Genomic DNA, 22,885 nt, shown 5'->3' with positions numbered 1-22,885 from the left:
TAGGTGCCAGGATCCAAGATCAGAGACCACTTTCTTTACATTAACTGTGAGGCTGTAGGTAGGTCTGCAGCTTGAGCCTTTCATGCCAGTACAGTACTGCTTCCCTCTGAGAAAGAATTAACTCTTGGCTTCCAAATGTTCCAGATTTGGACTGTACCATGAGCACAGAGGATGAGTCAGCTTATGGACTCTCTTCCTCAGCCGTTATATCCCTACCCTTGAGTCAAGATATGCAGGTGCTGCCCACCAGCACATTGCTTTGAACTGATGCTTTGCATCACCTACCTGCCACGCCTCAAGCTGCTGCGAGAGGTTCACTTTCTGCTGAATGGCATCCAGCAGCTGACTGTTCAGAGACATCATGTCAATCTTACACTTGGCTAGTTCCATTTCTACTGCATTCTTCCTGAAATATCAAGACATGAACAATATCAGAGCACAATTCACTTTTAATCTAGATCAATTTCCTCCCAACTTTGGGAACCATCTTACCAGTGTTCATTGATTTCTATTCAAGACATTGAGCAGACACATGATATGGAAGAAAAGCCTAACATGGAAGAAAAGTCAAAGGCACTGAATAGTCGGTGGAGGGACTGCTCCAACTTTTCTTGGCATAATGAAAAGGAGACTGCATTTCCCGAAGAAGGGACTAGGTTAGTAAGTCACCAGGTGTGTGAGCCCTCACCAGGAGGAGAATACTGTTCTGGAGAGGAGGATGGGATGCTGGACATAATATAGCAAATGTATACGATTTATAGAGTAGGACCCTGACCTTCTTATGGCTTATAGTTGACTTCTCTCTGTTCCCCATGAAAAAAAAAAAAGTGAGCTGCCAAAAATGTTAGGGTTGCAAATGTTAGATGCAACAATTTGCTCTGATATTTGCATTAACCATATCCAATCCATCTACAATTGCAACTCCATTCCACTGGTCTGCCAAAAGCAGTCTAGGAATTGTTTGTGTTACAGGCAGAGTTGCTAATGCCACCTAAACTTAAATTGCCCAACAGCTCCCATCAAAAGACTCTTCGCTGTTGTTTATAAAACTCTGCCAAACTTAAACAACTGTTTGTGCTGAAATTTTCCATGCCAGATGTCTGCCTTGGGCTGAATTTTTCTTTCAGCCCCTTGTGAGTAGTGGAAAATATATTATTTTGCCCATGTTAAAATATTCTTTTAACTATTGCACTGGAGCTCCAGGGCATCCATGGTTTGAAGTTGAGGGGTTCATATTTGGCAGATGATGATACCTAGGTGTCAGAGACCTGCTTGTTTACACCCGTGCACATACATATACACTCATCTCCAGCACTTCGCTCACTGTCTACATCTGCTTACGGCTACTGCTGCACATATTCCCTCCATTAGGGTAGCACACATAGAGCCACATAAACCCTTCTATGCTCACTTCCAGTATGTTCCTTTGGCTGTAGGACAATTAGCCATACAATTTAACAGCTCGGCACACAGATCATCTGAACAGCAAAGAATCTGCAGATTTCCAGTGAAAGCCAGAAGAGTCTGCATGTCTCAGAAATCTCTCCCGTAAAATCCCCCATCACTGCCTGGATATTAACAGTGGAATTTATACATCCCCCGAGTGGCAGCTAGTTGCCATAGATACAACAGCACCGGCAACCCACACTGCTGTTAAATGTCAGACCAAGTCTTTTGCACCAAACATCAGCAGCTGGGATGTTCCCAACTTCTGCCAACAGATGGAGTTGTTACAATGGCGCTCTAAAGGAATTTGGTGCCCTTCCCTAAATACCACAAAGAACGCTTGGCAGATGATTGCCGTTAAAAGAAAATGTGCAACTGTACATGGCTATTCAGCTACCCTCTCCCCTCAAAAACATGCTTTTATGTGCTTTGCTTCTTCAGCCAACACAGGGAGGATTAGGCAATGCCTTAAGAAAATGGGCTGGCATTATTCTGTCCTTTCTCTCTCTCAGAAGAGATTAAAGGAAGTGTCTCCTCTGATCCAGAAAAAAACCCAAAAACACAAGCGTTTTTGCCTCCGCTTTTCTTCCTTCAGTGCCTGGTGACCTGAATTCTTTGTTCCCTCTTAGCCTGCCAAAAACCCAGCAGTGCAATGGGGAAAGGAACTGGCAGAGTGGGGCATTAAAAAAAAAAATAAAACCTAGGCAAAAAATACTAAAATCAGGTCAGTTAAAAGCGGGGGGGGGGCAGACACATGACAGAGGGGAGGTAGTAAGAGGGTTGTACAGAGGACCCAGAGTAAAAGAAAGGGAAGGAAAGCAAAAGTAGCCAGGAGCAGAGGAATAGGATGGGTAAAATAAGGAAAAAGGACAGAAACAACTAAGGAACCAGAGGATTATAACAGCAGAGTTGCAAAGAGGAATTACAGCAAAACAGAAGGAACATGCTGGAGAAGGTACAGTAGCAGATACATGTAGGGAAAGAAAGCAAGGATTATTTGGCTAAAAGAGAAAAGGAAAATTAAGATGAATGGGGCCAGTCCATACAGTACCTCCTTCTTAAATGGGCAATAGCCATCCCTGGGCTTGTCAAAATGATCTGTCCTTAAAATCTCCAGAAACATGATTTCCAGAGTTTCTTTTATATGAGGAGCAGAACTGTGAGTTACAGACAACTGGTATGGTCAAGACCTTATGCCCCGTCACAGATACTCAGAAATAGTGGGAGGACTGATTGCCAATTTACTGGTAGCAGTGCAGCAACAAAGCTACCCCCAAAGCACCTACTGCCTTGAACAAACTGATGGGGAAATCCTGAGACTGTAGCCCTTCTCTAGTCTCTGGATTTAGATGCAAGTCTGATTACTTGGCAATGGCCTCATCTCGATCCCTGATGGCCTTCACAAGCTGTTCATTTATCTCTTTATCTTCAGTTGACCCTCGAAGTCTATCCCTTTCTTCTTTCAGTGCAGTCATTTCCACACTCAGCAGTGTCACCTGTCACAAAAAGAAAGGAGCTCTATAAAACATTTGTTCTCTCTCTCAGATTAATTTACCCCTGGTGAAAAGTGCAGACTGACAGACTTGAAAACAAAAATTCTGTATTCCCAAAGGAAGCAGCACAAATAGTGGGTGGCTGCTTTTGTACTTGTGCCTCAGCTGTGATCAGAATGAACTACTTCTTAGGGGGGTGAGTTTTCAGGCTCCGGGCTCAGACTTTTGCTTCTGCTAAGGCTGCCAATAAAGGTAATAACTGAAATGCTGATAACCTTCCTGTGAGGAACAAGGCTGAAACTTGCCAACTGATGTGGTGTCACCAGCCATCAGATGACAACAGCTCTCCTCAGTTGCATCTAAAACTGGTCAGGGTTAGCATGAAAGGTAATTGTAATGCTCATGGTCATTGTAATGCAGGTAAATGCTCCACTCCAGTTGACACGATCTACTATAAGGTAGGAACTATGTTCCCATGATCTTAACTGCATAAGAGCCACTGAAATTTCACTGTAGAAATGTTACCTCCTCAAAGTGGCTCATGTAACTCAAGTGTGATTTAAGGTTGCAGTCTGGTTTCTCTTTTCTTGATGTTATTATGGATCAGATTTTCACAGACAGTCATCTGGGAGTAACAGAGATGTTTCCCTGCCACCATCTCTTTAGAAACAGTAAGAAGTTAAATACAAACCTATTTGAGAGTGGTGACATGAAGAAAACACCCATTCAGCTCAGAGAAATGGGTTACTAGCACACATCAGCATCTTAATTAGATGGTAAATACATGTAAAAGTACTAATCTGAGACATTAGTTACCCTTTGTTCTAGTCCAAAGTGAATAAATAGGGTGTCAAATCATGAGAAAACTGTATTAGGACAATGCTGCAGCTATTGTACACATCTAGCCTCCCTATCTACAAAACACATGCTCCATTACTAAACTTACATCATTACCACCTTGGAAACCTTTTATAATGCAACCTAATTCTTGTGTCTGAATATTGGCAATCCACAGTATCCTCATATAAATCTTTGGAAGAAGCAAGACAGGCAAATGGTATTCACCACTTGGATACTCCCTTTGATTCAGCAGAACCCAGATACAGGCTTAGGCTCTTTGCTCACTGTGAAGATGCAGGTCTACAGACTAACTGGGGATACACAGAGCTGTGACAGACAGCTGTGTTGAACCACTAAGGTGCTCCAGCTGTCTGCTGCCGCTTTTAATTTCAAAGGCACCATTCTTGGATCAACTGTATAGGACTGCTGATGAGCTCCAGCTGAGTGGAGGAGCGGTGCCCTGTGAAGTAAAAGCAGTAGCAGACAGCCAAGTGTCTTGTGCATAATTTGGAAAACCACTGCAAATGAAGAACTACCTGCACATGAATGATCTGTGTCTTAATGTACTAGGATGGCAGAGGGGATGCATATCCCATGAACATGCTTTTGGGCAGGACCAGACTGGGGCAGGGATCATATACAGGCACACCTCGGAGATATTGCGGGTTCGGTTCCAGACCATCGCAATAAAGCGAGTCACACGAATTTTTTGGTTTCCCAGTGCATATAAAAGTTATGTTTACACTATACTGTAGTCTATTAAGTGTGCAATAGCATTATGTCTAAACAAAACAATGCACATACCTTAATTAAAAAATACTTTATTGCTAAAAAATGCGAAGTGAGCAAATGCTGTTGGAAAAATGGCGCCAATAGACTTGCTTGACGTAGGGTTGCCACAAACCTTCAATTTGTAAAAAACGCAATATCTGCGAAGCGCAATAAAGCGAAGCGCAATAAAACGAGGTATGCCTGTACACAAAAATCTGCTTTTGAAGATGGTGATGTAACAAATAAGAGAACTGTGAGGGTGTTTTCAGTGATGGCTCTTAAGTCTTAACTTCCAGGCCAGAAGTAAGACACATTCACAAGACTAAAGTCATACAGAATTGGATTTCCTTGTGTCCAGAAAGGGGTATTGAACTTTGAGAAGTAAGTGTGGCTTACAGTGGAATTAACTGCACAAAGGTGCCCACTCTAGCTGAAATATCACTGGAAGCACATCCTTCATCCACAGGAAGTCCCTGGCTTCAACACAACTATTCTCCATGTTTAACCCTTTTCTAATAGCATGCAAGCTGTTCATTATGAAACTACCAAGCAAGTTAAAGGAAAAGTACTCTCATAAATATATAAATTAGACACTTCATTTACTTGTGTTAAGATGGCCCTGACTGGGAAAGCCACCGTCCTTATTTCTGAATAGGAAGGTTATTGAGTCCCAATATCTTGCCTTGAGTCAGCACAGTTAGCACGTCTTAACTTGTAAGACATGGCAGGAGCTCTTTTTTTCACAGAAGAGGAACCAAGTTGAAGGCAGGGGCCTGGAAAGCTCACAGAATGTCCTTACCTTATACCTGATGCCCCGTTCAGCAGCAACAAGGAAGTTTATAACATGGGAAAAATTTATGAAGAACAACTGGTTTCTTATTTCACAGATTCTTCTGCTTGGCAACTGCTGTTAAATGTGCCTAATGTCACCCATCCCATAAGACAGAAGAGAAGGCACTGCCCTTTAATTATTTCAATACCTGCAGATATTAAGCATTGCTTGGTGGGAATAGAACAGAGCAGTCGTTTCTGTACTCATTTTTCTTCTTTAGCACTAAAAACAAACAATGTTTTGATTTTTCTTCCATGTGACAAAGGGAGACTTACACTTTAGTAACTATGATTCTTCAAGACGTGATGTGGAACCCACCATTGGTATGCATGAGCCCCATGTGTGCTGGCTCAGAGTATTCTTCTAATAGCAGCTACTGGGCCTGTGCTTTCTAGTGGCCCCTTAAGAGGGCAAAAAGGATGGATAGGTTGCAACCCTTCCTCTGTTCCCTCATATTTTAAGCTCATATTGGAGAGGACTACTAAAAGCAGAGATGAAGGTTGAGTTGTAAGATCCACTTGGAAAACAACATCTTAAAGAACCTATGCTACTGTAGGAGAAACAACCATCTTCTTCAAGAGTTTGCTAGCGTGGATCTGCTGCAGGTGACCAGTAAATAGCATCCTCTCTTTAACTGACACTATCAAGAACTACCTATATGGTTCTCCTCCAGGTTTAAGTCATTATGAGCCCATCAAGACTAGCACTAGACTGGTCAACACCCAGCGAGTTGGTCTTAAAGTAAGGGTGCTGGCATACACGTTTTAGCAAGATCTATGGGTGGGGACATAGGAGCCAATATTGGTTCAAGATCTTTCCTTTGTATCATCTTCTTTGCATCAGTCTCAGATGTTACACTTCTGTTCAATGTGGTGTTGGGATAATGCTGGTTTGTCCAGTAGTAGAATTCTGGAAATCATTCAATCAGGATCTTACAAGACTTTTATGGACTATTAACTTGTGTATTCTAGAAACGAAGGATGAACATACTTGGTCCAAATGTGTGTTTTCACCAGGAACAAAAAGACACTTACTGGCCACCTCTACACATGTGCTTTACTGCAGAGTAGACTAAGTAGCTTTGGAGTAAGGTGTCACCATCTACACATGTGATGGTATTAGGCTGCAGTAAACTAATTAACACTGCAGTACAATTGTACTGTTGGGGACAGTACTGTTTTACAGTGGAGTAATAATGTGGTTAAATGCATGTGTAGCTGCTGACCATGGGCCTAAATTGTACCAGGTTAGCCCAGGCATCATGGGACCAGACTCCTGCCTGCTGCCTAGCCACATGGCTCTGCACTTTCAGTACCTTTGTGCCCCTACCAGCCCCTCCACCATCCACTGCCACTACCTGCAGCCTGGGGCAGAGCAGGGCAGGAACATCCCTGGTGTAAACTGCTCCACCCTGGCTCAAATTGCTGCAGTCCCAAGCACGCTGCGGTCCCAGGCACACATGTAGATGCTGGGCCTGGAATTTATTTACTCCAGCTCAAACTGCTCCAGAGTTTATTATTTCAAATTAATTGCATGTGTAGACGCACCCACTATGTCTATCCTTCAAGGGGCATTAGCCCACTGTGGGACTGATGGGTCTTGAAGCCCAGGGGCCTTGTGTTCACCATATTAAGAAGCCATGTACACTGGGGGGTTTTGACCAGAAAGCTTTTGGTCCAGATAGGTCAGGTTAGTTAATGGCAGTTGAGTATAAGAGACCAGAAATCCTAAAAAATGGGATAATTTTGAAGAAATATTGAAGACAGGTGGATTAGACATTTGCTGGCTATGTCTTGCTGCTACAGATGGTAAGAAGGAAATGGATGAAGACTGTGGCTGCTTTACCCTTTGTAGGCTTGTATGAGAGCACAATGAAGTGGAATGCCTCTTTGCAACCCCTATAGATACTTATTAAAAACCTCCAATCTCATGTGCATAAAGTTCAGACACACTTGCAGTGGAATCCACACTGACCCACACTTGGAAGAACAGTATTGGGTTACTGAATATGGATTCATACAGGGCTGTGATCACTTGCACAAAAGGGTCCTAGAAGAACATGCCAAGCTCCCATATTTCAAAGCTCCCTCTACAGAGTCCTTAGAATCTTCTTGCCTCAAAGTGCAGGGACTGCTTACCTGGCTGTGAAGCCGCTGGAGCTCTTCTAGGCTCTGCCTCAGTTTCCCCCTTTCTCCCTCCATTAACTCCCTCAGGGCTCTTGAGTCTTCACTTGTTCTCCTGATTTGTTCTTCTAAGGCATCGTCATCGCTTCTCCGAGAGCTCTGGCAGCAAGAGAAACACCCTGCTCAGTTTTCATTAAAAACACCCCCCCCTCCCCCCCCCCCAAAAAAAACCTATAGGTTGCATTAAATTTGTACCAATTTGGTAGGAATTCTAAGGAGAATAAAGGGAAGATGAGAAGGCCACTCTATTAGGAGTATCAGTTTTATGGTGAACATTCCCACGTATTTACACAGTGTTAGGAGCACTCAGAGTACAGCTAGTCATGAACATAACTCCTGGGCTTGGATAGAAAACAGCCACAGACAGGTCACTGAAAGAGATGTAGAGACACTGCCCAATCTTCAGCCCTGGTCTCTTTGCTGAAATACAACACAGCTCTCAAGTTCACCTCTTCATAAAACTTTCAAATAACTTTGTTTCCATATTTAATCTTTGTAGAATTGTTTCTATTCTCTCTTGAACAAATACAATTGACTTCTATGTTTTATTTCAGTTACAATCTCAGTTCCTACAGACAATGACACTGATTTGTTTAGCATTCCTATCCATGTCTGGGGTTTGCAGGCCTCCACTGCTTCCTGGCTTATTTTTGTGTGTGACACACCACAATGGAGTCTCTTGAAGGCTGGTTGTACCCATGTGATGAACATACAGATCTTGAAGATACAGCTAATGGAAGTTCAAGATTTACATTTAGAGCCACCATGAAAGAAGAAACCTCTGTTCCCTCATTAAGGTTGTCCCAGTTCTCCAAAAAGAGAATCTGCAGATCTCCTTCATGATATCAGTCACCAGGCTGAGGAAAGAAGCTGATCTCAGAAAATTACAGCATCCCAAGACAAATAGGTGCAACTGTGCGCTAACAATCCTTTCTACAGGCATAGGGGCCACATTTAGTGGTTTATCACAGAAACATATATCTAACCATATTACAGAGATATTCTCAGATAACTCTTAAATATGACTTAATACTCACAGGCCTCTTGATACCATTGCTTAAGAAGCAGGGCCAAGGGATATCGATCAGAATTAGAAGTAAACAAATCAAAAGAAAATTTGCTGTGTTTTCAAGATGGCTATAATGGACTTACTAGAAATCTTTCAAGAAAGCCTGGTCTCATGATTTTTTCAGGATGATACCTGAACTAGTAATAGTTGGACAAATCTCTCAATTCAGCCTTGAAAACTTGGGGGGAGGAGGGCGGGGGGCTAATAATTGCCAGCTTCAAATCTGGGACCAGCAACTTGCTCCTAGCCATGGGCTAGAACAACCTGGCTTTGGTCCAGGGCAGGCCAAGTGACTTTGGCAGAGCATCAGTGCCAGAAAGCCTTCCCCATGTCTGTACTGGGGCCAGGCAGCTGGGAACTACGCCTGTACTGCTGTCCTTTCCCCTAGCTCTCACTCCTTGACTGCACAGCAAATGCAACTTCTAGCTTGTAGGGAGCTGAGCCAAGGCCAGGGAACTGGAAAAAAAACCCATCCACGCTGCCCCTTCTCCCCAGTCCTTCCCTCCACACCCCCACCCCACTGCAGCATGGGCACAGCTGAAAGATACCTGACCTCAGCATGGCTGCCCAGTAGTTGGAAGCTGTGCCCACACTACAGCTGGGTGGGGAAACAGGAGGAGGAGAAGTGGCAGCAGCACAGACACATTTGCAACTGTCTGGCCCTGTCGTAGCTCCCCATGGACTGGAAGCTGCACCCATGCCACAGCTGGGAAGCAGGGAGGCTGAGGAAAGCAGTGGTGTCATGGGCACAGCTCCTAGCTGCCCAGCCCCCGTGTGGACATGGGAAAAGACCCCTGCTGCTGACATGCCACCATAGACGACTGGTGCCTCCTGAGTTTGGGGGGCACCAGCAGGGCATGACCAGGGGAGGTGGGTCCCCCAGCGGCCAGTTGCCGAGTGCACCAGCGGCATGGCAGTGGTGCAAGTGCCAGCACTTCCACCCCCAGTACTTCTGCTGCTGATGTGCCACCAGCAGAGCCAATTTCGGGGGGGGGGGGGGGGCATTACTGCTCTCCATGCCCCCCCTACCAGCCAGAGTGCTCACTCAGAGGGGGCACCAGCAATCTTGGGACACACACACACACACACACACACACGTGTGCCCCCCCATGCGTCCCCTGTGCACACCACCAAAGCCACACAGCCTCTGCTAGACCGGAGCCAGGAGAGCAGGGAGAAGCAAAAGCAGCACAGGCTCAGCTGGAAGCTTCTCCAGCCCTGGCCCGGACACAGGCACAGGCACAGCCCCACAAGTTCTGCAGGCCAGGTAGCCTGTGGGCAGTATGGTGCTGACCTCAGTTTAAATCCTCTGGGTTGGCACATGTCACTACTGGCCTCTGAACAATATATTGGACTGTGGGAAATAGATTTTGTACCAGGCTGTCCCAGCTTGAAAGGCTACACAGAAGGATTTCTGAATACCCAAAGAATAAGCATTTAAAAGTAATCCATCTATACCAAACTAAAGCACCTTGCTTTGCATGAACAGTTACAGCAAAAATACTCCTTTAGACTACTGACTTACCGTGGAATCTGTCCCATCCAGAACATTTTGTATTAGTCTCTTCAGCTCACTGAGAGCAGCACGTAGACTGCCAGCTGGGACATCTTTGGCTGATGAGGTTTCTGAAGATTCATCCATGGAGGAGTCTGTAGAGACTGCAGAGTCTGCACTGTCATTTCCTCGGAGATGAGAGCAAAGATATCTGACTTGGCAATAGGCTTCCCAGAGCTGCAGTCTCAGCTGGAACAAGAGAGTATTACATTAATCCATGACATCATGGATGCAGATTTGATCGACTCTAGGCTCCCAGGTTGTGATCAGACCTGTTTGCTAGAAAATGCACCCTATTTCAGATAGCATACGCATGAAAAATAAGTATATATCATGTAGTGCACATAGATTTCTAAAATCTCCTCTCAAGTGTATAGACTTGAAACTAATAAGGAAAGGTGACACACATTGCTTAAGTTTATGTGGGGATCAGTGTAGGAGATGGTAATAGAATCCAGATTTCCTAACTCCCAGTCTAGTACTGTACTAGTGGATCATGATATCGCTGTACCTAGGAAAGTCATATCCCTTGCACTTTCCATCTGGAGTATATGCTTTTCAAATGAACTTTGCAGTGTGCATTAGCAGGACATCTTTTACTCTCTCTTCCAGCTAGTATGCCTCTGTATCTTTAGACAAATTTAGAGAGGCGCACACATACATATTGATGCAGCGCAGTGAAAAAGTAGTGTTAGATGAATAAGATGTGGATTTGCACAACAGGCTGCATCTTTTTAGTTTTTGAAAGAGATATTTTAGCAGCTTTGGGGAATACAAGGTGCAATTCCTTACAGATTGCACTTGTCTGTCAAGCTTTCCAGCTGCTAGCTGTGCTTGAGTTGATATCTATAAAATCATACTTTGCACATATTACAAAGATTTATGTTCTTCCCCAGTGGGCAGGAGCATTCATACCTGCTCTCTCTCTTGTTCCAGTTCCTCTGCTTCCATACTCTGCTCGATCTCAGATAGCAGGGATGTGCTGGTTGTATTGAAGCTTTGCAAACTTCTCTCTTCACTAAGCTCTTCTACCTTCCCTTGGAGCTGTCGATAGGACAACCGAACTTCCTGGAGCTCCATCTGACTTTGGTGCAGCTTACAAAGGGAATCGAGTAATATAAACCAGAAGGAAAAAAAAGGTTTGTGAAAGTGACTGAATATTGGATGGAACTCAGCTTGTAAAGGACCTTGATGGAAGTAAGGGGAGTCAAGAAAGAGGGTTTCCAGGCATGCTGGAAGTTTTTGCTCATCTGTTGAGTTTCTATATCTAAATCAGAATTTCATTATTAGAAATGTATTCTCTACTAGACTTAGTGATGAATGGGGTTCAAAACATGGGAAAAACAAAATCAGCAGGTTATAGAAAGCTAAGGTGAATTATGACGAACTATTCCAAACACAGCTAAGAAAACTAGATAATTAGATGACATACCAACAACTGAATGTAAAAAAAAGGAGAAAAAAAAATCATACAAGCCTTTGGGTTTCAAAGGGTGATCCCTGATCATCTGAACCACAATCATACAACATTCACATCAACCACCACCAAAATTCAGAAAAACAACAATTTTATCAATTCGAAACTCCAGTTATCTTAACATTACAGGTATCCATCAAGATATTCTTGAAAAACCTGAGTTTATTTGTAATTATGAGAGGCTGAACAAACCAACAAACAATTAGTTAAAAAAGTGAACTGTTAATTACAAAGTATATATATGAAAACAAGCTGGACACTGATAAACAAAGTAATGCAAACTTATTGGGTCTCTCTCTTTTTTTTTTTTTTTTTTAAACACTGATGGAAAATCAAACAAGTCAGTATTTGGTGCAACAAATTTCTAGTAAGCATAAGGAAATTCAGTGCAGACAAGTACATTAGAGGTGATGCACGCTAAAAAAAAATGACATTTTATCTGTACACACTGGAAAGTTTCAAATTAGCTGGATCTTTTTTCCTTAAAAGCTAAAGGGATAACTTGGAAGAGTTAGTGTAAGTGGTGGTGAAAACAGATACTAATCTATACTAAAGTCTGGGATAGCAAGAAGCATCTTCTTCTCATGTCCTTGTCACAACTAGATGTTTTTCCAGAATTGTTAACAAGTGATGGCTCTTTCTGTTGCTGCAGCAAGGTCCTCCTTGTACAGGTATCACCAAGGAGTCAGCAAGCAAGCAGGTGCTCTATGGTCTGCACTTCACTGCACTTGCATGCATTTGTGTCAGTAGAATAGCCCCATTTGATCATGTTTGTTTTTGAACTTCCAGTTTGCACGCACAAGTATTGCCATGCTGACCAGTCTGTATCAGGCACCCTGAGAAGGTCCTTCTGGGGTTCTAGGTCCTGATTGGGGCATCTGATTATACATAATCTTTCCTTCCATAACTTCAGTTGTGCCCTGTCAGCTGTCGTGTCCGAAAGGTGCAACACTGGTCACTTTAAGCCATTTTGTTACTTCTGTGTGACCACAGAGTAGATTCTTGGCATGAACTGATTATTCCCATACTGAACACGCATACTCTGCAGTGCAGTAACACAAGGAAATAGCAGTGGTTCGTAATGTAGCTGGGTTCTCTCCCCACTTCAAGGTTACCAGATTTCAAAGCATGTTGTTGTGGGTGCCAACTTTCCCTTTTGTCTTTCATACATGCGCTTTGAAAGTAAGCTTGGCTTCTCTATGGTGTAGTAGGTGAAAGGCTGCAACCCGCACCTTGGTTGGGTTGGGAGAAAGCTGGTTCTTCTTGCAATAATATGAGAGGGTGCCAGTGGACATGTCAGTCTGCTCTTGACAGTGGCAAAATCCTTCTCTTGCAACATGATGCATAGATTATAAGCATATATGAAGTTCCTCATCTTACTCTGTATGGGTTAATCATTGATATATATGTTAAAGAGGACTGATGCTAACATGCTGCCCTGAGAGAGGCCATTTTGTTGTCATCTTCAGCATCTCCATTTTGTGCACAGTTCTATGTAAAAACGTCTGTTCTCCAGAAGAGATTGGATGAGCTGTACTAGGTGGTAGTCATGCGTCATATCGTAGACTTTGGCAAGCAGGTTTTGTGGATGACTGTGTTGTATGCCACTGATAGGCCTAGAAATACAGCACCTGTTATCGTCCTTTTCATTTCATAGATTTCATAGACATTAGGGCTGGAAGGGACCTCGGAAGATCATTGAGTCCAGCACCCAAATCCATCTTCTATATGCTGGGTGATGTTTAGTATTTGGCCAGTGCAGGACTTCCCTGGTCTGAATACAGCTTGTTCTGGTATTAGATGTTGTTCAGTGTGAGGTGAGAGGTGATTGAGAATAAGATGTTCATAAAGTTTATAAAGATGGCACAGGAGTGACACTGGCCTGAAGTTCTCTGGGCCAGAGGCAACCTTCCGCAGCTTTAATAGAGCTATTACCTGGGCTTGTTGCCACAGTTTAGGCAGTCTAAGGGTTGACGAACAACTGTTCAAAAAGGTGCAATACCCATAACTTGGTTGTAGGACCAAAGTGCTTGATCTGCTACGTGCATATGTCATCAAGTCCAGCTGCTTTGCCATTCTTCAAGTGACTTATTGCACCATCGAGTTCATCCATTGTGTATGATGTGCTAAAATGATTTTCCTCCAGAACAGTTTGCTGTCTAATCCATATTTTAGGCTGTTTATTCGGAGCTTTACCATCGAGCTGAAGCTGGTGAGCCACCTGGTTAGCTGTGATATTGTGGTATTGCTGTACTTTCTTTGGGTCATTACTCAGCTTGTGAATGATTGACCATGCTTTCTTACTAGTGTGGGTTATATGCCCCCCTAAGATTGCTGGTGCCCCCCTGACAGTGAATGCTCTGGCTGGTAGTGGGGCATGGAGACTGCTAATGCCCCCCCCGAAATTGACTCTACCGGCACACTTGGCGACCAGCCGCTGGGGGACACTCCCAGTTGCCAGCTGGCTGCTGGGGGACTCCACCCCTTGGTTGTGCCCCCCACAGACTTGGGAGGCACCAGTCACCCATAGTTATATTTATTCCTTTGATCAATTCTTTCCATTTCCATGGCCTTTCTTCTTGGAGCTTGTTAGTTAGGACTGTCCCTGCCACAATAGGATCTCTTTGAAACTTTGTCAGAAGACACATTTGCTGGTATTTTTTGTATTCAGCTGTTAGGATGGGAATAAACCTTGGTATATACTCAGGCTTCTGATTTGATTTGGACAGATTAATGGGTTTCCTGATTCAATTCAGGTTCGGAAATCTCCTCTGAATCAAGTCGGTGACCAAAGCTTTGTACAACCCTAGTATATACCTCTTGGAAGTTTTATCCAAGGCATTCACAAAGATGGCAGCTGAGACTGGTTCGATGTGCGTTACTTTATTGGGGTCTTCAGGAAAGCCTCTCCAATCTGCTTTCTTAAAATTGAAACGTGTACGGATTGGTACCAATTTGGAGTTTTGATAAGACAGGAAGTATGAAGTGTATCCAACACAGGTATGCCCTCTACCTTGAACACTGCATTCTGCATTGGTCTTGTCATCTCAAGAAAGTTATCAGAGAAGACCCCATGGAAGGCAACAGAATTAAAGGTATGATATGATGGATATAGGATCTAAATATGAAAAGATGAAGAGGGCTAGGAGTATGCAATTTGTAAAGGAGAAGCAATATAAGATAGCTTTATAAATATTGAAAACTACAGAGAAGGAAGCTGGAATCTTCTATTTAATTTTCTCCCGTTATAAGAGTAAATTGAAGGCATTTGCTGAAATTAAAAAGTCAAAACATAAAATCAATAAACACAGGTATTTAAAATATTTTAATTGAATATTAAAATAGATATTAAATAGCATCTTGCAGATATGGGTTTGTGAATATACTTCTGCAAGATATGGCAGTAAATAAATTTCAGAACTTGATTAGACTTTTATGTGTAGGAGTAAGTTACATTAATTAGAATTACTTTATAAAGCCCTGCAAGCTGGATAGCTCAAGGGAAAAGTAGCAGGTAGAGTCTTTCATCTTTGGCTCACCAGTTCAAATCCAAATCAGGTTAGTTACAGAACATTATTATACTTTGATACCTACATTTACATACAATGAATGTCTAGGTCTCACTCAAGTTCCTACCTGAAATTTGTCCAATCTGCAGAGCCGCCAACACAGATTATGGTAATTGATCATCTAGGTGGGAAACTATGTAGCAGAGAAGCCACGGACCAATGGAGACTGAATTCCCTAGATGTAATTCCTCAAATTTGCATGGAGACAGTGGTAGAACGGAGTAAACAAGCTTTCAGTTTCCAAAGCAGGGCTCGGGAAAAAGTCCTCTTTTTGGCTACTGTGATACAACAGTGGACTAAATAGATGCATCCCATTTAGGGTGATTTTATACCTTCTTTTGAAGGACCAGGCAGGTCCCTCTAGCCTCTTACCCATACCTGTCAGTCTGTTTTAGTAGTAGTCCCTTTGGCTGCCTATACACGTGCTGGCTCATATTCTAATTAGAACGTGTTGGAGCAGACTCAGTTAATTAAGTCTGCTCCATGTTCTCCCCAGAACTCTTCAGCGGGGCCTCACCATCACATGTATAAGCTTCCACATGTTTTAAAATGGCCACAGAGCCACTTTATCTAAATCTCATCAGATGAGGTTTAGATAAAGCACCTCATCAGATGAGGTTTAGATAAATGGACTTAGTGAATGTCCATTTTTAAACGTGCAGGGACTTAATATATGTAATGGTGAGGCATTTAATTAGAGCGGCTCTCCAGGAACCTTTCTAATTAAAAGCCCCCCCCCAACATGTAGAGGCAGCCTTTATTCTTATGACGCACAAACAAGTAGAGAGCATGGGAGCTAACTGCCAAAGAGTAAAAATACCCAATATGGACACAAACCAGAAGAGGGTGAGGTGAGCTGAGAACATAAGCCATAAAATATTACCACTCTTTGCTCAGAAACATTCCTGAAACACCGACAGGCCGAATTGTTCAATACCATCTTAACAGTAACATTTACTAAGCTATGCTGAGAATCGATGGGCCTGTTTTGCAAACCTTTTGAACAGTAACAAGCCCCATATTTATTACCACATTCTGACTAAAAGGAATCTAAGAGGGCCCTTTCACAAAGTCAGTCCCATAAGAGAGAAAAGAAGAAATGCACTCAAATTCCTGAACCTACCATATCATGAAATCATAGAAAAATGGGGTTGGAAGAAACCTCAGGCAGTTTTCTAGTCCAACCTGCTGCTCAAGGCAGGATCTTTCCTGACTAAACCATCACAGTAAAGTGTCTACCTAATCTGTTTTTAATCCACAACATCTCTAGGTAGACTGTTCTAATGCTTAACCACCTTCATAGTGAAAAAGTTCTTTCTAATATGCTGCCTAAATTCCCTTGCTACAATTTAAGATCATTGATCCTTGTCCTATCCCCTGTGGCCAAAGGAAACAGTCCATCTCCATCTTCCATTATAGCCAGCCCTTCAGGTATCTGATGACTATTACCAAATCTCACCTCAGTCTTCTCTTCTCCAGACTAAATATTCCTATTTCTTTTAGCCTTTACAGTGCTGGCTCATATTTAGCTCATATTCACAGTAGACCATAAAGTCCTTATCTGCAGTACTGAAGCCTAGCCAGTCTCCTCAAGTCTTTATTTGTGCATGTGACAATTCTGTCCCAAGTACACTTTTTCTTATTGAATTTCCATTTGATTAATACACTAGAAAAATAGTCCAAAATCAAAGTCATTTTGAATCCTAGCCCTACCCTCTAGTGCCTAGAACTTCACCCAACTAAATGTCATTTGAAATTTTTCTAACAGTATTCTCAATTCCATCCTCCCCAGGCATTAATAAGGATATTAGACAATACCCAAGACAGACTCTGGGGAACCCCACTAAATACTTCCTCCCAACTAGACACCAAACCATTGAGTATAATGATCCAACCAGTTATATATTCATTCTACAGTACATTCATTTCATCTGTATTTCCTTAGCTTGCTAATGAGAATTTCATGGGAGATCATGAAAATGCTTGCTAAAGTCAAGGTACTCTTGCTCTCTTCTCCACCTCCATTTTAAAATATCTATTCTCCCATCTCGCTGTTATAAGAATTCTTCCTTTCTTTTAGATTCCTTTGTCAGAATCACCAAATGTTATCTCTGCTTCCTTGTTTGTCTTCTAGGAGTCATTTTACTTATATTTTCTGATCTTCAAATCCCCAATCAAGTGACTGGAGATTTGGGGAGGACCTTCCTCAGAACCTGTCCTTTAATCATATTTTGATCAGCTCTTTCTAGTTCCTGTTCCCTCACCTGCATATCCTTTTCATGGCTTTGTCGCTCCAGGATCAGGACTCTATCTTGCAGTTCCTCCACAGTTCCCTGAAGCAAATCATTTTCCTCCATCATGGCACTAAGGCGATGCTCGAGTTCCCTCTTCCTATCAGTAAGCATTTTAATCTGAGAAAGAGAGAGAGAGAAAGAAAGAGAAAACTGTAGTAGTGTTCCAGGCTAGAAAACAAAATTCACAAGGCAAGACAATCAAAGCAAAAAGCAGAGTTCCTATCTATTCTGTACCTAGAGAGACTTTACCCTTATATGTAACTTAGGAAGAGGCTGAAAGATAACTCCTCCAGCCATAAAATGGCAGGGGCTGGAGTGTGAAGGAAGATCTTAAGTAGCTGGAATGTGCACTGCCAGGCAAATACAGAGCAAAGGAATGAGAGAAGACAGACCACTGCATTCTCTGGAATTTCTTAAGAGATAAAGCGGAGCATAGCCCCACCCAACCATTCTCCGAGATTTCACCCACACAAATCAAACATGCAAGAATGTAAGAAGGTTGTTACTCAAACCAGCTTTATTATTAGTCTGTTCCCTGAATAACCTAATGTTGGAATTCCCAATTATTTCTTGGAATTCCCTGGAGGGAGGAAGCAAGTGTGCACGCACACAGTGACACAGCTGCTATGCCCTTTGTGGATGGCAGGGAAGCAGCAGTTTGCTACATGCTGAATTTGACAATTTCTCAACAGGATATAATTTTACTCTTAATCATTTGTACAAAACATCAGTCTTTTTTTTGCAAGTCTTCCAACAATCACTTATTTTAAAAATAGATTCAAATTTTTAATTATCAAGTGCAGCATTTTCAGGTGCAGAGGAACAATGTGCCAAGTCTAAACCTTTGCAATTCATTTAGCAAGGAGCCACGTATAGGATGAATCGGCACTGATCAAGGTCACAACTCATTTAACCAAGAAAAAGGAGACATGTCCCAATCTAGTTTTCTACCCATGTGATCATTCTCTACACCTCCCCAGGATATTGGAGTGCTTGGTGTTTCACTAACTACCCAACACTCCCATTTACTCTCTTATTATGCTTGCAAGCCTCCAAATCTCCCAGCAATTCCTGCTCTGCTCCTACCATCAAAAGTGGCCTACTCTAACCATTTCCCATGGTTTCCTCAGCTTGTCTAGCACTTTGCCCCTTAGCTGCTCCCAGGTTTTTTCAAAGCACTCCAGAGCTTGGGGAATAGGCAAAAGGATCTTTTCAAATCTCCTTTGCAGCTTCTTGATTAATCTATTATCTCTTTTCAGCAGCTCGTCCCATTCTGTGACTTCTGCCCTTTTTGGATGCCCTCTTAGGCTTCACTAACGCATATCCTAAATACCCTATAAGACATTTTAGGCTCTGTTTATCCATTTTATGGCCATCTCAGCTCTCTCCTTTGGAACCCCCACATCTTATTGCTCTCTAGGTCTTCTCCAGTACACCTGCATTATTTGCCAACTATCCTCCAGACTCCCAGATATCTGCTTTCTGATTACCTTCCAAGTCTTCCTTATGATTATGCCCATAATGTATGGATAGTCTCTGGACACAGATTAACTAGACAGTCAGCTGTCTTGGAGAAATAATAAACACTGAATTTGCCCAGAGGAGTTAAATGTTTATACAGATGAAAGAATTCAATAAAAACTAAATATATCTATGCTATTTCATCAATAGAATCTCACCTGTACTTACTATTCTTATATGAGTAATGATTTCTAGGATCTTTCTTTCCATTACTATTATTACTTCGGCATGCCAGTGAGAAGCGATGCAGCAGAAATAAACATATATCATAGAGAAGGACTGTATTTTAAAGTTAGCTTTAATTATCAAATTCAGTAATGAACACTCTGTGAACAGCTATATAAAAATACAACTCTCTTCTAGGCCTCTCGCCAGGGGTAGAAGCGTAAGGAGGAATAGATGATCTAAAAAGCACAAGATAAGAAGGAACTTAACAGGTGAGGCATGCACAGTGATGGTAACAGATATGCAGTCAAATGCCAATCAAAGCATCCGTACTTACTTCAAGGACTTGCTGCTCCACACAAAGGGGAAAGGGAAGAAAAGGAAAATGGGAAAGGGGGCAGGGAGGAAAGAAGAAATTGACAGACTTTAGGAGAAGTTCTTACAATGTTCTTACAGTCTAGCCTAAATCAAAGGGGAAAGGGACAAACCTGCTTACATATCAGAGCTAAACTATAAGGGGCCTCCCCTCAGCAAAGGAGATTTCCTGCTTTCTTCTAAACCATGCAGAACAAGACAGACATTACAAAACAAGCCCTGCTCCATACAAGAATGCAAGATGTATTTGGGAGTGGTCCATAGGAAGGTAACAATATTGGGCTCCTGGAAGATGGCCACATCTTCCTGGTAAGAATTTCCTTTAGACACTGGTATAAGTAAATTGAGAGATGAAGGTAAATTTTCACTACAATTGGTAAGAAGGTAGGGGAGCAGTGTTTTCTATCCCATCATATTAACTCTTTAATTTGGAATATTCACACAGTTGGTGTGATATAGCAGGGGACATATTCCATTTACTCTCAGAGAAAGAGCCCATACTTATTGCAAAACATGTTTTTGTGAGAACAGGCATAGATGTATGACAAAAGTCAGCATCTTAAAGAGGATAAATTGAGGGGCACTTATTTGACCAACACTGGTTGGTACAGTAGCTCAAAAGAATCTATTTGCAAAATAAGAGATATGATCCCTGTGTCACTGTTAGTGGAAGCAAGGGACATCAACTAAAAAGGAAACATAGGTGGCCAACTCAATGAACTGAAGTTCTCTCTGCCCTCCCACTAGTATTCTTTCATCTTTCTGGCACAAAACGTGACTATTAACCTTTTGGTTTTGTGTCCCCAGTTCAAAGGGGTTTATTATACAAGATTAAACCAAAACTTACTTGCTTTAGGGATCTATTAAACCACGATGGGCAGCCAACTCACCTCAGCTTGGAGACTCTCAAGCCGTACTATATGTTGGTTGGTTGAGGAGTTTTTCTCCCGGAAGTCTTCTCGAAGAGTATGGACCTGCATAGAGAGCTGTCGTTCCACTTCCGATGCCTGCAGAGAGGAAGCCAACGGAAATTACCTCAACATAGGGCAGAAAAAAGTAGAAAAATACAAGTTGTAAAATCTCTTTTGGAAGGGAGAAATGTATGTAAGAGTGAGCTGTAAATTAATTTTATTTCCCAACAAATTCTTAACTCAGTGCAAGCCAAAAGGATTGCAAACCAACACAGAATTAATCCCATGTAAATTTCTACTATAGCAATTCAAGTGTCTCTTTTCCTGCAGGGATAGAGGGCAATCAATTGACTATAACCCACAGCTTTCCCCAATATCAAAATATTGTATTTATAACAACCTCTATTCCATACAGGTGCTTGGGCTAATCTTCAATAGGAGCTGCCCAATTTGCCTCATCTGCATCTGCTTATATTGGCTAGAAAAGAGGTATAGCTCAGTAGGTATAGCTGTGCAAAGCTTTGTTCCCCGATTCAATTCAGCAGATATTTCTCTTGATTCGGTGGCCAAATCTCTGAATCCGAATCGAATGAGAGGACCCTTTAATCTCTCCAAATTGAATCAGAACTCTCTGAATTGACTCGGACATAGAGACAGCTTTAAATGCTTTTTCTGCATACCTCTAGGTAGCAGGGGCTCATGAGTGCTGTGATGCTGGGGTGCATGGGTTGTCCCACAGAAGCATGGGGGGATCCCCAGCCCGCTTGGCAGCAGACCCGGAAGTGGGCCAGAAGCACTTCCAGTCAACTTCCAGGTCTGCCAGGGAGCACAGCGGGGGGCATCCCTGCATCCCCCGGCTTGGCGACCGGTTGCTCGTGAATCTGGGGCGGCACCTAGGGTCCCCCTGCAGCTGATCACTGAGCCGGGGAGGTGCAGGGGTGCCGGGGGGTGGGCGGGGGAAGGGGGCAGCACACTCTCTGGGAGACCTGGAAGTGGACCAGAAGTACTTCCAGTCCACTTCTGGGCTCACCACCGAGCACATGGAGGGCCCTCCTGCACTCCTGTGGGACGCTCCATGTGCCCCAGCACTGCAGCAATCACGAGCTGTGCCTGCTACCTTAAGGTAGGTAGAAAAAACTTTTAAAGTGCCGTCTGTCTGAATCGCTGACACTGTTGGCGGTGCCTGTGGGTGGTCAGCGCTTGCCACCCCACCGGTGGCACCACCAGTGGTGTTTGCAGGTGGTCCATGATTGCCCCTGGCTGCTGCCGACGCTGCCAGAGGCACCTGCAGGTGATCGCTGACTCCTGGTTGGCGCTCGCCACCTCCCAACCCCCACCCCGTCAACAGCGCCGGCGGCGTCTGCGGGAGCCCCCTGCTCACCACCACCAGGTCCTGCTGCCACCAGCGCAGCTGTGGCCCGCCAGCCGCTGGGGGCACACACTGGTCATGAGAACAGTTACAGGACATTTTGCCAGCCAGATACAGGCACTCCTCACTTAATGTTGCCCTGGTTAACGTTGTTTTGTTATTACGTCGCTGATCTATTACAGAACATACTCGTTTAAAGTCGCGCAATGTTCAGTTATAATGTTGTTTCGCTGCCCCCGCTAGTAGGTAAATACTGTGACATAATTGGATTTGCTTACCATCGTTTCACTTAAAGTTGAATTTGCAAGAATGTAACTATGACATTAAGCAAGGAGTAGCTGTACATTTCCAGTCAGACTGGATTTCAACAGGAGGGATTCAGCAACGTTTAAAAAAAACTTATTATATTTCTAATTAAATGCTCTGTAGATGGTTTGGTGTCTGACTTTTACATAAATACACATAAGATTATAAATATGTGACTCTTATTAAAAACTCCTTGTTACATATCACAATTGGATGGTCTGGTTTGATAGGGTTGTGACTTCCATTACACCTATACAGAGAAAAACCAAGAGAACAAAACATCCCCTCTCCCCACATAGGTTAATTGGTGGGTAGCAATGGTACACTTTACGAGACAGCAAAAGCAATCCTGACTTTCTGCTCTGTGGGCACAGTGCCATGTCAGGTTGGGGCTGAACTTGCTAATAATGGGGTCCTGACTTAAAGATTTTGGGGTGAAGACCTCCTTTCTGTGGAAAGAGGAATTCCCTCAGGAATCACTGGAGTGACAAGATCAGTATAACCATTCAGTTCTGTCAGCAAACATCATGCTAGTGCCACTGTCTCAGTCCTTGCTCCTTAATCCAAAGAGGGATTGCCACTAAAAAAAAAGGGTGGAATTTCCTGCCAGCTCCTTCAATCCTGTTCGTTTCCCCTATCAATCAGTGACAGGTCCAGCTCTGAAAATGCTGCTGCTCTTCTGATGAGTAGGAATTTACACCACTGCACT

The 22,885-nt window shown here is 43.1% G+C and overlaps 1 protein-coding gene across 2 annotated transcripts in view; it reads right to left on the bottom strand.

Annotated features, from left to right (window-relative positions):
- Window positions 1-22,885, bottom strand: part of BICDL1 (BICD family like cargo adaptor 1) — a 79,069-nt gene that overhangs the window by 13,548 nt on the left and 42,636 nt on the right. Inside the window, exons 3-9 of one of the 2 annotated variants that reach the window (XM_090063168.1) lie at window positions 20,481-20,597; window positions 17,500-17,646; window positions 11,105-11,284; window positions 10,160-10,378; window positions 7,521-7,664; window positions 2,812-2,942; window positions 286-406 (exon numbers count right to left, since the gene is read on the bottom strand). In XM_090063168.1, coding sequence (XP_089919294.1) covers window positions 286-406; window positions 2,812-2,942; window positions 7,521-7,664; window positions 10,160-10,378; window positions 11,105-11,284; window positions 17,500-17,646; window positions 20,481-20,597 — 1,059 coding nt within the window. The remainder of the gene's footprint in view (window positions 1-285; window positions 407-2,811; window positions 2,943-7,520; window positions 7,665-10,159; window positions 10,379-11,104; window positions 11,285-17,499; window positions 17,647-20,480; window positions 20,598-22,885) is intronic. The other variant, XM_090063169.1, reaches the window with a different exon arrangement.

The sequence above is a fragment of the Crocodylus siamensis genome, chromosome 9 (assembly GCF_052110815.1).
Source record: "Crocodylus siamensis isolate JL-2025a chromosome 9, ASM5211081v1, whole genome shotgun sequence".
Lineage (NCBI taxonomy): Eukaryota > Metazoa > Chordata > Crocodylia > Crocodylidae > Crocodylus > Crocodylus siamensis.
The sequence above is the reverse complement of the archived record's forward strand: the minus strand, read 5'-3'. Positions and strand labels throughout refer to the sequence as shown.